Below are 15,106 nucleotides of genomic sequence, written 5' to 3' on the forward strand. Positions count from 1 at the left end.
CCAAGCCTTCACAAGGGGTCATGTGAATATCACCGGCGCCTCTCTATTGCAAAGTGAAGGTATTTATACACCCAGGCCAAGGTGTTAATTAGCAAGAGGAAGGTAGCTGCTGGGTTCCAGAGTGAGACAGATCTAAGAAGGCGTCTGTAATGCCAAACGTAGAGATCTCCTGCAACCAACTGCAGGGCGACTGTCTGTCAGATCTGACACTCCCGTAACAATACATCAGAGATCCAAGAAGATCCAACAAGATAGGTTACTTGAAAATAGCAAGATAGAAGATGAAAGAATACCGGTAGCATGCATATTCCATAAATTGCTTGCAAGTCACATGTATCGATACATTATTTAGGAACCTACTTTAGCATGGTCGTTTAGCAGCTAATTTTACCTTCCCCTCCAGCTAGTGTCTTTTATACTAACTGTTATCACTGTTATCCCTCCTATGCAGGCAACCACCTCCACATGACGTGCGTTTCGCATTCACTGCTTCATCTGGGGGTGGCTGTACTATTAATTGCAGCGGTTTGTGTATGTCAGAGATCCAACACAAGTCAGGTTACTTGTAAATAGCAAGATAGAAGATGAAAGAATACCTGTAGCATGCATTTGTGCACATTCCCTACATTATCCACAGATCATTTAGAAACCCACTTTACCACTGTCGGCTAACAGCTTTTTTTTCTTTAACTTCCCTACCTCCACCCGGCTGAGCATGGAAGTCTCTGTGTGGGAAGAGTAGAGCAAGTCATACCTCTTCTGGTGGCTCATCACTAGGGACTGCAATAGGATTGGGCATGCTCGATCCCCTTGCTCCTCAACGTCACGTGTCGAGGAAAAGTGAATAAGGTCCAATACACATTAGAGGGACAGAAGTCCTACATATAGGCAACTCCGACCTTATCTACTCTACTTTGCAAGGGGGTCTTGCGTCTCTCCACTCTACACTTGCACATTCGGTCAAGCAAAGTTAGTATGGGGTAGGGGAATCAGGAGAGATATTGGTCAGCTGAACAAGTGTTCCGCTAATAGTTATCTGATGTGTTTGGCATGATAGTCAAAAATGCGAGATATTGCAGGTTATTGACAATTTTGATCCTATAAGTGCTGCCAGAATTAAAACAACTGTTACTAATACTGTTAATATTTTAAATGATGCCATCATCACTCTTTTAGTCAAAGTCGCAAGATCTCACGACCTGCGAGATCTCATATTCTGACTGCAAGTGCTGACATACAAGGTTGGACGAAGCGGTATAATATGGCAGTATCCCATTACCTAAAGGTTTTTTTGTTTGTTTGTTTTTTATGCATGGTATCTCACCAGACTGGATATATCCATTTTCCATTCAGCCCGACCTGTTATGGTGCACTCCTGTTATTGTCCCCTGATGAGCCCTGACTGAGGAAGGGGCGAAACGTGTTGGGACTGGGACTTTAGCACATACTGGGACCATCAATGAACTGGCATCAGATAAGTCTGCATTTTAGCTGTTTATCAGTATATTATGGTTTTGATATGAACATATTGTTTGTTGTCTCTCTCTAGGTTTGGCTGAATAGTTGTGGCTATTATAATGGCTTTTTTCTAAAAAAAAAAAAAAATGCTGAATAATATAACAATATTTTGTAATTTTTAATTACTGCTCACATTGATTGAGATATTTAACTTTGAGTGAAATATATATTGAAGAGGTGCTTATATTAATCTCTCTTATTATTCACTGTTTTGGGAAATACCGATACTGATCGATGTTTTTTTTCCCCATACTGGCCCATAGTCACTTATTATCCTGTGTGTTTTTTTTTTATATTTAACAATTTAGAGAAATTATATGGAGAACTACTGATATTTACTCTTCTCTTTCTTTATCATAACTGATGCATGGTTCTGTATATACACTGCTCAAAAAAATAAAGGGAACACTTAAACAACAGAATATAACTCCAAGGAAATCAAACTTCTGTGAAATCAAACTGTCCACTTAGGAAGCAACACTGATTGACAATCAATTTCACATGCTGTTGTGCAAATGGAATAGACAATAGATGGAAATTATTGGCAATTAGCAAGACACCCTCAATAAAGGAGTGGTTCTGCAGGTGGGGACCACAGACCACATCTCAGTACCAATGCTTTCTGGCTGATGTTTTGGTCTCTTTTGAATGTTGGTTGTGCTCTCACACTCGTGGTAGCATGAGACGGACTCTACAACCCACAGAAGTTGCTCAGGTAGTGCAGCTCATCCAGGATGGCATATCAATGAGAGCTGTGGCAAGAAGATTTGCTGTGTCTGTCAGCGTAGTGTCCACAGACTGGAGGCGCTACCCGGAGACAGGCCAGTACACCAGGAGACGTGGAGGGGGCCGTAGGAGGGCAACAACCCAGCAGCAGGACCGATACCTCCGCCTTTGTGCAAGGAGGAACAGGAGGAGCACTGCCAGAGCCCTGCAAAATTACCTCCAGCAGGCCACAAATGTGCATGTGTCTGCACAAACGGTTAGAAACCAACTCCATGAGGGTGGTATGAGGGCCCGACGTCCACAGATGGGGGTTGTGCTCACAGCCCAACACCGTGCAGGAAGCTTGGCATTTGCCACAGAACACCAAGATTGGCAAAGTCGCCACTGGTGCCCTGTGCTCTTCACAGATGAAAGCAGGGTCACACTGAGCACATGTGACAGACGTGACAGAGTCTGGAGACGCCGTGGAGAGCGATCTGCTGCCTGCAACATCCTTCAGCATGACCGGTTTGGCAGTGGGTCAGTAATGGTGTGGGGTGGCATTTCTTTGGAGGGCCGCACAGCCCTCCATGTGCTCGCCAGAGGTAGCCTGACTGCCATTAGGTACCGAGATGAGATCCTCAGACCCCTTGTGAGACCATCTGCTGGTGCCATTGGCCCTGGGTTCCTCCTAATGCAGGACAATCCCAGGCCTCATATGGCTGGAGTGTGTCAGCAGTTCCTGCAAGATGAAGGCATTGAAGCTATGGACTGGCCCGCCCGTTCCCCAGACCTGAATCCGATTGAGCACATCTGGGACATCATGTCTCGCTCCATCCACCAACGTCACATTGCACCACAGACTGTCCAGGAGTTGACGGATGCTTTAGTCCAGGTCTGGGAGGAGATCCCACAGGAGACCATCCGCAACCTCATCAGTAGCATGCCCAGGCGTTGTAGGGAGGTCATACAGGCACGTGGAGGCCACACACAATACTGAGCCTCATTTTGACTTGTTTTAAGGACATTACATCAAAGTTGGATCAGCCTGTAGTGTGTTTTCCGCTTTAATTTTGGGGGTGACTCCAAATCCACGCCTCCATTGGTTAATAAGTTTGATTTCCATTGATGATTTGTGTGTGATTTTGTTGTCAGCACATACAGCTTTGTACAGAACAAAGTATTCAATGAGAATATTTCATTCATTCAGATCTAGGATGTGTTATTTGAGTGTTCCCTTTATTTTTTTGAGCAGTGCATTTTTTTCAGCATGTCAAGTTTTTGATATGACTGTCTGGTTTTCTACCATTGGGATGCTTTTTGTTTTTTATGTTTGTATGTCTGTATAGGATTTGTTAGGGACAGCCTCCGTGGAGCGGGGACACCACGTCGACACATTAGGGTGATTACTCCGCTGTTAAGTAGGGCATTCTTCCCTTTAGGGCGAGTTTGTATGCCATCTCAGTTACCTTACTGCTACCCCTCCCCCATACTTTTATCTGAATTTTTGTCCCCTATTTATTGATATTATCTTTTAAAATATCTATTAAAAGTTATATTTTAGGGTGTATAGTATGTTCTTTGGTTTCTTGATTTTAGTTAAAGTCGCAAGATCTCACATTCTGACTGCAAGTGGTGACAGACAAGGTTGGTTGAAGCAGTATGACATGGCGGTATCCCATTACCTAAAGTTTTTTTGTTTTTTTTTCATGCAAACATTTTTCAAAATAACTACTTTGGGGCTTGCTATGGTATATTTAAATAAAATATATTTATTTCAATATTTTTTTAATATAAAGTTACAATTCTAGACCACTTTTTCTTAGGACTCTAAGGTCTGACTTTCTGCTCTTATTCGGTCATTGGGGATTCAATCCGGTGACCTGTTGCCTCGTGGTTGGTTAGCTATTCTGTCTGCTTAGCTATTGCCCTTTTCTTCCCTGTCCAAGGGCTGATTGCTCCTATTTTCTTTATTCTGCCTTCTTGGTTTACTCTTCTCCAGGTCTTTCCCATTTTGGTTTGCCCCATCACATTCTGGGTTGGGCTTTACATTATCCCTTCACTGCACTTCCTTGCTGGCTATACTTTTAGGTGGATTTGTGCTAAGGAGTTCCAACCTTTCAGTTATGGGATTTTCCCTGCTATGCAAACACAGTTTGTATTCCTGCCGAGTGTCTGTTTATCTACCTTCCCTACACCTTTTTATTTGACCACAATTAGGGTTCAGGGAGGTTACTCTTGTTTCATTTATTTTTAGTTCTCCTTAGTTTTCCCCTCTCTCTTCTTTATGAACATGCTTTAAGTTTTCTCACTAAGTCCTAGTGTCCTCCTGCACACTTTCCTCTTCCCTGGTTAACAGTGTGTAGCGGCCCCCCCTCTGGTTCCTCAGGAGGTAAGAGAAACCCTTAGATGGCCTTTTAGGGAGTCAGATCTGAGGTGGGTGTTTTAGTTGTTCCTCTAGGGATGGTCTAGCCTGTACAGAGACCAGTAGGGTGTGGGTGTGAGACTTCTCTCTGTAATAGGTTTCCTTATTCCTGTTACCCATGTAACCCATAACAATTCTTTTTGCAAAATTATAAATAAACTGATTGAATCTTACTATTCCTTTATTTTCTCTGCACATTGTGATTCTTACATCACTGATTGGACAGCGGGAGAGTTTGTAGCAACAAACCCCTAATTGTTAACGCCCAATTGTCAATGTACGCATACATTTCTATTAGGAATAACAGAAGAATGGCATAATGCAGAGTCTCCTAATAAGAGATGATCCAAAATAGGTTTTCCATGAAGAAAACAATTCCTGTATTTGCTACAGCAAGACATGTCAGGAAAGCTAATAAGGACCTGTGACCAGGTCAAAAGTGGATAGCTTTTGCTCTTATTTATTCTCGCTGCTCCTTGACTTTTTCATGTTTTGCTTTTAATTTTTTTACAGTTTGTTTTAATTTGGGGCTATTTTTTATGGTCTTTACAATAAGATGTGACTCACAGGATCCTCAGGGGCATGTCTTTATGCTGCTCTGTATTATAAGCCTGTGAGCCCCGCCCCCTTATTAAAGACCAGAAATTGTAGAACTAGATAAAAAGGCCTATATCTCTGGAACTGTATGATGAATCTATCTATCTATCTATCTATCTATCTATAAAAAAAAATTAGTATACTCAGTGGAGCAGTGGGAATTAAATAAGAACAAAAACTGGTCACTTCTGACCGGTGACTGGTCTTCTTTAAAAAGCATTTCCTTTTATATTGTAACCTACAAAACATGGGAAAGTAGGGGAGGAAGTATGACTTCCTGAGATTGCCAATTGTGCATTCTTCTGACCGGAAATCCATGACTCCATGAACTTCTGTAGTTGATATAAAACTTTGCTGCTCATGTTCAGGTAGGGAACACATCTGTAATCTCAGAGTCCTATAGGTTTGTAATATCCTAAGTGTCTTCTCATAGCTGAATATCCAAGTGAGAAATTAACAGCGTAGAGGATGAGAATTGCATGAAATGACCGGGCAGGGGTCTTCTGATGTCCTATACATCACATAACTGCTTTTGCTTCAAATCACCTTTTTCTAGTTCTATTTCTTGTTTACCAACAAAGCACAAACAATTTAGTCAAAAATTCCACAAAAGGAATGGAAAAGAATGGCTATAAGTAACCCTGGATGAAGTTTTCGATTCATGGTTATTTCAAACAGGAAAAACACAATATAAGCTCACAAAGATTAGAGCAACGTCTCAGAATGTTATTACCGATGGAAAATATGTCCCTTTAAAACATAACTTTTAATCCAAAAACTATTAAAAAGTATTCAAAACTTTGGGCCTGATTCATCACTCACAATTTGTTTTTTAGGCTGTGTGCTCACTTGCGTTTCTGCAGCTAAAATCGGTTGGAAAGCGCTTGACAACCCGCATGCGGAAATGCATGTGAAGAACGCTTCACTTCCGCTTGTCCCTAGCAGGAAAAATGCATGTACAATCCGCATGTACAATCTGCATGCGTTTTTCCTGCCAGGGAGATGCAGAAATGCTCAGGAAAAAATCCGGAGCATTTCTGCATCGTGGGCACATAGCCTTAAAGTCACTTTCCTCTTTTATCTTGTAGTATTCATTAAGTTTTTTAAAAATGGCGCAAAAGATTAATTAATATTGTGGAAAATTAAAAATGCACTTTATTTTGTTCTGTAAACGTTTTAGCAAAAAAAGGTCACATGTTCCACTAAGATGTGAAAAAATAATTGAGCAAAAATTTCAGATGTGCATAAAAAAAAAATCATTCCATGGGGGTACTTTAATACATTTGTGAAAATATTTTGTTGCAATTGATGAATCAGTCGAAAACATCTGGTAACCCCAAAAGCTAATCAGAATGGCGAACACAGAACTAAAAAGGAAAAAAAAAAAACAGCAACAAAAAACACATATAAAATAAAAACTTTAAGTAAAATGGTGCAGATTAAAAGAATAAGACACAAATTAAAAAAAAAACTGGAAAACACTAAAAGCTGGACAAGAAAATGTCAAATATAATAAAAGCACAACATGTTCCTACTGATATAGAGTCGAGACAAAGACAGGGAATAGCACGAAATACACGTAACAAAGCACAAAGTGAATTCAGCAGTGGCATCATACCCTCCATTGTATTTCTCCATGGAACAATTCTGTTTTGGCAATGTCCTCCCTGTTCCAGGCTACTGCTAACTTCAGCTCATCCAGGTATTCTGTGGCATCATTAGACTGCTTCTTACATGCTGTGTTATAATCGGAAATAATACAATTATATTTGGGAAATTTAGGCAAATATTTATCAATCATGAAATACCAATCAGGACGATCACACCATATTGATGTGTTTTCGATTTCTCTTTTGTTCATTTGTAGCACCCTGAGGATTCGGCTGCTACAGGGGTATTACACCTCAAGCCAGAGGTGTGGTATTCCACTCCCGGGTAAGGATGGAGTGTGGAACTGAGCTCAGTAGGCTGCATGCACTACACACATCCCATTTCCGGGGGACAGACCAATGGTACTCCCACTAGAGAAATGTGCAGGTACGACAGTGTCTGTCCCTGGCTGGAGTGGGAGGGGGGTGGAACATCCCAGTAGTGTAGGGGCAGATAGGGGGAGCAGTCTGGGTAATGCTAGGAGCTCATTGGGTGCTGGTCACCTGAGCTCACACATAGAGGGAGTATATAAGGTGGGAACCATCTTAGAACAGGGTCTTTTGTAGAGGTTTGGTCAGACAAGCAGAACAGCTCAGCCAGCTCCAAGGCCAAGAGAGAGAGAGAGAGGAGAAAGAAGGACCCAGAGGGGGAGAAGAGGGAACTCCAAGAACCCAAAATTAGACCAGAGGGTGAAGAGTTGGCACAAGGGTACCGGATCCCAAGCTGGTGGAGGGCCCTAATCCTTAGCCAGAGACCGGAGGTCGTGGGCAGGATCTGCCACGACCACCCACTAAATCCACCCGGAAGGCAAACCAAGAATAGGGTCAGGGAACCCAGAGACAAGGGTTTACCAACAAGAGGCCCGAGGGAGCCGGACTTAGGTGGATCCCTGGTGGGGAAGGCCAGAGAGAAGGACAAGTCAGAAAGGGAGCTCAGGACCACGCTCCAGAATCACCTGGGGGTTGGCCGAGTCCAGGACCTGGTGGACGCAGCACGGCTCGGGTGGTCACTCAAGGCCGGAGTGACCAACACAAAAGCAGTAAGTAAAACCCTGAACTGCACAGCCCGACTCGGAGTCTTATTACCACTCTCACTGCACCACCACAACCACCACCCTCTACAACTGACCCCCTGAGGCTATACCCCTCCCGTTGGGGGTTATACTACCTGAGCTGCACACACACCACCAGCCTCAGCGGACCCTGCTGCAGCGGCGGCCGTAGTGACCGCAAATCAACGGGTGGCGTAGTCGACACTAAAGAACATCCAGTAACATCTGTAGGACTGCCACACACTGAGCTTGACACCCTGGGCACGGACCGGGTCACCGCCACTCGGAGACTACAACCCCCATCTGATCCGGCTCCGGGTATCCCCCAAACAACACTGGCCCAGGGGGCGCGTCACATTCACTTTGCATTTTGTTAAATTTATAAAGCAAACTATCTTCTAAAAGTTCTTACTTTACAGTATTATGCAAACAGTCATGGCCGAAAGGGTTGGCACTCTTGAAATTATTCTAGAAAATGAAGTATTTCTCCCAGAAAATGATTGCAATTACACATGTTTTGTTATACACATGTTTATTTCCTTTAGGTGTACTGGAACAGCACAAAAAAAAAAAAAAAAAAAAGGCAAGTTAGGCATATTTTCACAAAAAAACAAACAAAAATGGTCTGGACAAAATAGTGGGTAAACAACTATGTTTCAAGCATGCGATGCTTGTTTAAACTCACCCGTGGCAAGTAACAGGTGTGGGCAATATGAAAATCACACCTGAAACCAGATAAAAAGGTGAGAAGTTGACTCAATCTTTGCGTTATATGTCTGTGTGTGCCACACTAAGCATGGAGAACAGAAAGAGGAGAAGAGAACTGTTTGAGGACTTGAGAACCAAAATTGTTGAAAAATATCAACAATCTCAAGGTTACAAGTCCATCTCCAGAGTTCTTGGTCCACAGTGCGCAACATAATCAAGAGGTTTAAAACCCATGGTACTGTAGCACCCTGAGGATTCGGCTGCTACAGGGGTATTACTCCTCAAGCCAGAGGTGTGGTATTCCACTCCCGGGTAAGGATGGAGTGTGGAACTGAGCTGCAGGTACGATAGTGTCTGTCCCTGGCTGGAGTGGGAGGGGGGTGGAACATCCCAGTAGTGTAGGGGCAGATAGGGGGAGCAGTCTGGGTAATGCTAGGAGCTCATTGGGTGCTGGTCACCTGAGCTCACACATAGAGGGAGTATATAAGGTGGGAACCATCTTAGATCAGGGTCAGACAGGCAGACAGTTACCAGTCAGTCTGTTGTAGAGGGTCAAGCAGTCCTGAAAGAAGAGAGAGAGGAAAAGAAAAGGACCCAGAGGGGAAGAAGAGGGAACCCCAAGAGCCCAAATACAACCAGAAGGGTGAAGGGTTGGCACAAGGGTACCGGATCCCAAGCTGGTGGAGGGCACTAATCCTCAGCCAGAGACCGGAGGTTGTGGACAGGATCTGCCACGACCCCCCCACTAAATCCACTGCGAAGGCAGACCAAGTATAGGGTCAGGGAACCCAGAGGAGGTGTACCCACCAAGAGGCCCGAGGGAGCCGGACATAAGTGGATCCCTGGTGGGGAAGGCCAGAGAAAAGGAACGTCAGAGAGGGAGCTCAGGATCACGTTCCAGAATTACCTGGGGGTTGGCCGAGTCCAGGACCTGGTGGACGCAGCACGGCTCGGGCGGTCACTCAAGGCCGGAGTGACCAGCACAACAGCAGTAAGTAAAAACCCTGAACTGCACAGCCCGACTCGGAGTCTTATTACCACCCTCACTGCACCACCACAACCACCACCCTCTACAACTGACCCCCTGAGGCTATACCCCTCCCGTTGGGGGTTATACTACCAGAAGCTGCACACACACCACCAGCCTCAGCGGACCCTGCTGCAGCGGCGGCCGTATTGACCGCAAATCAACGGGTGGCGTAGTCGACACTAAAGAACATCCAGCAACATCTGTAGGACTGCCACACACTGAGCTTGACACCCTGGGCACGGACCGGGTCACCGCCACTCGGAGACTACAACCCCCATCTGATCCGGCTCCGGGTAACCCCCAAACAACACTGGCCCAGGGGGCGCGTCAGTACTGTAGCTAATATCCCTAGACGTGGACGTTAGAGAAAAATTGATGAAACGTTTCAACGCAGGCTAGTTCGGATGGTGGATAACCAGCCCCAATCAAGTTCCAAAGAAATTCCAGCTGTTCTGCAGGCTCAGGATGCATCAGTGTCAGCGTGAATTATGAGTTGACATTAGAATGAAATGAAACGCTATGGCAGGAGACCCAGGAGGACCCCACTGCTGACACAGACATAAAAAAGCTAGACTGAAGTTTTCCAAAAGGTACGTAAGCCAAAATCCTTTTGGGAAGACATCTTGAGAACAGAGGAGACCAAAATAGACTTTTTTGGTAAAACACATCATGCTGTTTACTGGAAAAGGAATGAGGCCTACAAAAAAAGAACACAGTACCTAAAGTCAGATGTGGTGGAGGTTCAAAGATGTTTTGGGGTTGTTTTGCTGCCTCTGGCACTGGGTACCTTGACTGTGTGCAAGGCATCATGAAATCTGAAAATTACCACAGGATTTTGGGTTGCAATGTATTGCCCAGTGTCAGGAAGTTGGGTTTGCATCCTAGGCCATGGGTCTTCCAGCAAGACAATGACCCCAAACATATTTCAAGGAGCCTCCAGAAATGTATGGAAACAAAGAGCTGTAGACTTCTGAAGTGGCAGCAATGAGTCCGGATCTAAATCCCATTATACACATGTGGAGAGATCTTAAAATTGCTGTTGGGAGAAGGTGACTTCAAATATGGGAGACCAGGAGCTGTTTACAAAAGAAGAGTCCAAGATTTCAGCTGAGAGATGTAAGAAGCTTGATGATGGTTATATGAAGTGATTGATTGCAGTTATTTATTCTAAATGGTGTACAACCAAATATTAAGGTACACGCATGAGACAGTTTTGTTCAGCCCATTTTTGGAGTTTTATGTGAAATTATGTCCAATTTGCCTTTATTTCCTCCATTTTTTTTGTGCCGTTCCAATACACACAAAGGAAATAAACGTCTATAACAAAACAGGTGTAATAGCAATAATTTTCTGGGAAAAATACTTCATTTTCTGCAACAATTTAAAGGGTGCCAACACTTTCACCCATGGCTGTATACACACGCACACATACATATGTATAATAAATATACAATACATACATATACTATTTATATTGTATGTAATTTTGCCAAACATTCCCGTAAAATACCACTTACCTTTTACTAGAGCTTTTAAAATCACAGTCTCAAAATCCTCCGTTCCGTCAGTATTGGAATAGACTGTGACCAGATCTCGATTTTCCACAATTTTTTCAATCTGAATTTCAAACAAAAATTTTGAATCAGTCACACCATTATCTGAATTTATGTACCAGCCCTTTAATGCACATGGCAGTCCATTATGGATTGCAGCTGTCCTTAGAGTTGTTCCTTTTCCGAAAACTCAGCGGGCTCAGTTCCTTCTTAAAAAAATAAAATAAAAACAAGATTTTCCTGAAAGGGGGACGACCACTTTAACTATCTTTAAGTGTGATTAATAATAAATTAACTTAAAAAAATAAATAAATGAATAATAAATGAAAGACAAAAATTGCTACTGACCTTTCCTATCATTTTTGTCAAGTTTTCCTCTGGGAAGTGATGCTTTAATTTCTCTTCTATCAGACTTCTCATAGATTCCATAGTCAGTGACTCTTCTAAAATTTCAGCCAGACAGTCGGCAACTCCACCAGAACCAGCCACAAGAAGACATGGGATGGGGCTCATTGTGGCTTTGTAAACTCTCTAGTTAAAATTAAAAAAAAGCAAAAAACAAAAAGACTTAAAAACTGTAAGACTGGGAGTTAGGGAATTGTGTATTTGACATCAAGAAGAAACTGGATGAAGAGAAAGATCGATCAAAAGAAGAATTGTGGGTTATGAATAATCTAGCAATAGAAAAAGTATAAATGGTCAAGAAAGGTTGAACTTGATGGACATGAGAGTTTTTTCAGCCAATGTAACTAAGAGGAAAATGTAGTAGAAGAAAAAAAAAAGGAGAGCTAAAATATGAAGTCGGTAGAGAAGACGAAAATAGAAATAGGAAAATTTGAGCCAAAAGAATGAAGGAAATGAGAAAGAAAGAGAAAGAAAGAGAAAGAAAGAGAAAGAAAGAGAAAGAAAGAGAAAGAAAGAGAAAGAAAGAGAAAGAAAGAGAAAGAAAGAGAAAGAAAGAGAAAGAAAGAGAAAGAAAGAGAAAGAAAGAGAAAGACAAGGGAGAAGAAAAATAATGAAAAAGAAATGAAGGAGTAGGAAAATTAGATAAAGAAGAAAAAAAGGGGGGAAATAAGCAATTTGAACCTGAAATAGTGGAAGAGGATTAATGGAAAAGGAAAAGCGAAAAACAAATAAGGTAAAGTAGGAGAAAAAAAAAAAAAAAAAAGAGGAAGAAGCATAAGAAAATCAAGGTAAAGTCTCAGAAAACAAGTGTTATTATATATTTGTTCCTTCCTGTTTACTGTAAAAACCGATTGTAAGTAATTTAATAGATTCTTACTTCCAACATTTTGGACTCTCCAGCAATAAGCATGCACAGAACAGGGATTTCAATGCTTCCTTTGCCTAGACAATAACAAAACACAATTGTCAAGCATGAAAATACATGCAAATTAGAAGTAAAGTGGAGCCTAAACAATGAAATAATTTTGAGTAAAAACTCTATCAAGAAGTGATAAAAAATTCTAAATGTTGTATTCTCCTCAAAAATTTGGGTTAATGCGAATATATGGTCATTATTACAACTTCCACCAGGAAATCCACACTGTGAATGGCTGATAATCACTATATAACTAATACTGGGCTCCAAACTGGATGTCACCAAGATCTCGTGGGAAAAAGTTGAATAAAACAATTAAAAAAAACAACAAGTACCTAAATATATTTGTTTTTTAAAAGGGGTTATCTGACTTGCGGGACTTGAGCAGATCACCATTGGTTTTGCCTTTTAGGATGCACCATACAAGTCTTCTGACAATCACATGCTCAACAGTTCGGTGACTGAACAAAGGGAACACTTGTTTTTTTGTCCCGCCACAGATCACCAGATAGATCTCTGCTGGATTCACCGTTGTTGTCCCTTTTTATTGTTTCAAAGCCATCACTGTTTCTCTAAAAAAAGATTTAGTTGTCTGATGACCCCTTTGCGTCACTAATAGAGGCCAAGTTAAAATAAGTTCATGAAGATCAATGGTCTTCAATAAAAATTTTCTCACCGCCCACTCCAGTTTTCTGTCGAGATATGTGCTCCTCAAGCCTAAATCTGAAGCTGGTTTCTCCTCCCATTTGTTCATTGGTTCCATCATCTGCTAAAAGGAACACTGAATAATTGTTGTCCAAAGAATATGTCGGTCCGTCCACGCCCACCATAAAGTATTTTGCAGGAGAAGATCCCTACATAAAATGAGGTCAACCATGAGTCAATGAACGAAATACATGCCTGAAAGTGGGTGTCTTATAAGATAATCTTTGCTCCAACGAATCACATCGCTGTCAAACATGAAAATCTCACCTTAGGGTCCACTAGGCTTTGGCGGTTATGTACAATTCCCCATGGTGCAATGCCCATGGCTACCACTTTAGTCCTAGAATTGGAGCTAGCAGTGGCATGGTCTCTGACGGCTTCACCAACATATTTTCCAATGCCGACTTGCATTCCACCTGTCATTATCCAAGCACCTGTCATGAGGACATGAGATTTTCACTTTTTTTATTGCTTTTATAAAGTTTGCATTATTATATATTCATACCTGGCAGAAATTTCATCAACTGTCCCATTTATCTATATGGAGATTAAAAAAAATCTATGCGCATGATGTACTGTACAGTAGATGCCCCATTGAGATATATAGGAAATAATTTCAAGCTACAGAAATTTTAGGCAACAATTCTCAGATAAGGAAGTAATGTAGCAACTTCAGGTCAAGTGCAAACAAATAGAATAGACAGTACACCGTGCAAGGGAAAAAAGACCTTATCGGTAGGATGGGCCAAAAATTATCACTGCATATGCTTAGGTCTACTTGTGGGGAAACAAAGAGCAAAATTACATTCCTTGCAAAGAACTATAAGAAGGCTGAAAACGGAGAGTAATAGTGAAAATGAAGGAGATGGTGGTGGAAGTGAGTGTGCAGGGGGGAAAGATCTGAAGGATGAAAATTGGGAAATGATAGATGAAAGTGGACAGGAAGAGACCTGCAAATCAAAGAGGGTGTTGGTTAAATGCGGGAGAAGGACTTGTTGGTGTCACGGGTGTGTCAGAGGTGACAGATCGTCTCCCTGCAGTTGGTTGCAGGAGATCTCTACACTTGACATTACAGACATCTTCTTAGAGGCTGTCTCTAGGACCCAGAGGATACCTCCCTCTGGCTAATTAACTCCATGGCCTGAGTGTATAAATACCTGGCGTGTCTGAGAGGCAGGTGCTGGCGTTATTCATTACTATGTGTGAGGCTTTAGCAAGAGCAGTACTTCTTCCTCTCTGGAGCTTGAGGCCGTGTGCGCATTTGTCTGGAGTTGTCTAAAGCTAAGCAATCCCCCCCCTGTTTGTCTACCCTTGTTGTCTATAGAGTTTAGTGGAGATCAACTAGTGCTCATCTCTTCCATTCCCTAGCCTTAGCCATACGCCAGGGAAAGTAAGGGAGAGGCGCACGTGTGGCGATTGATGAAGAACCAATATAGGGACAGGAATTGAGACAGGGTGACACTAGACCAGACTAGGAGGTCTCCACTCTCTCCTTTCCCTCTTCCCTCTGTGTTGCACTAAGTCTTTCCCACACCCTGCATGACAGTTGGTTAACGTGGGAGAAGGACTTGGTACATATGGGAGAAAGATTTATTGGCTAACACAGGAGAAGAGGAAACCGATGAAGAAGCAGAAGAGAAAGAAGAGGAGGAAAAATACAAAATTAAGGAAAAAGGGTGGAAATAAAAAGGAGAGAAGAAAAGGGAAGAGGGATAGAAAAAAAGGTATAGAACTGAAAGGCACATGGGAAAAGGAAAGGTGACACAAAAAAAAAAATAGAAACATTAGATATGAAAACAGCCATCTCCCTTGACAGCAATGCTTGGCTTACAGTGGGTACGGA

General features: G+C 42.3%; 1 protein-coding gene across 1 annotated transcript in view; it reads right to left on the reverse strand.

Moving 5' to 3' along the window:
* TRPM4 (transient receptor potential cation channel subfamily M member 4) overlaps window positions 1–15,106 on the reverse strand; it is an 84,806-nt gene that overhangs the window by 39,961 nt on the left and 29,739 nt on the right. The window contains exons 5-10 of the mRNA XM_073656411.1: window positions 13,531–13,697; window positions 13,235–13,412; window positions 12,520–12,584; window positions 11,586–11,768; window positions 11,202–11,301; window positions 6,864–6,982 (exon numbers count right to left, since the gene is read on the reverse strand). Of these exons, the coding sequence (XP_073512512.1) occupies window positions 6,864–6,982; window positions 11,202–11,301; window positions 11,586–11,768; window positions 12,520–12,584; window positions 13,235–13,412; window positions 13,531–13,697 (812 nt within the window). The remainder of the gene's footprint in view (window positions 1–6,863; window positions 6,983–11,201; window positions 11,302–11,585; window positions 11,769–12,519; window positions 12,585–13,234; window positions 13,413–13,530; window positions 13,698–15,106) is intronic.

The sequence above is a fragment of the Phyllobates terribilis genome, unplaced genomic scaffold (genome assembly GCF_046119375.1).
Source record: "Phyllobates terribilis strain yellow unplaced genomic scaffold, ASM4611937v1 Scaffold_12__6_contigs__length_324123572, whole genome shotgun sequence".
Classification (NCBI taxonomy): domain Eukaryota; kingdom Metazoa; phylum Chordata; class Amphibia; order Anura; family Dendrobatidae; genus Phyllobates; species Phyllobates terribilis.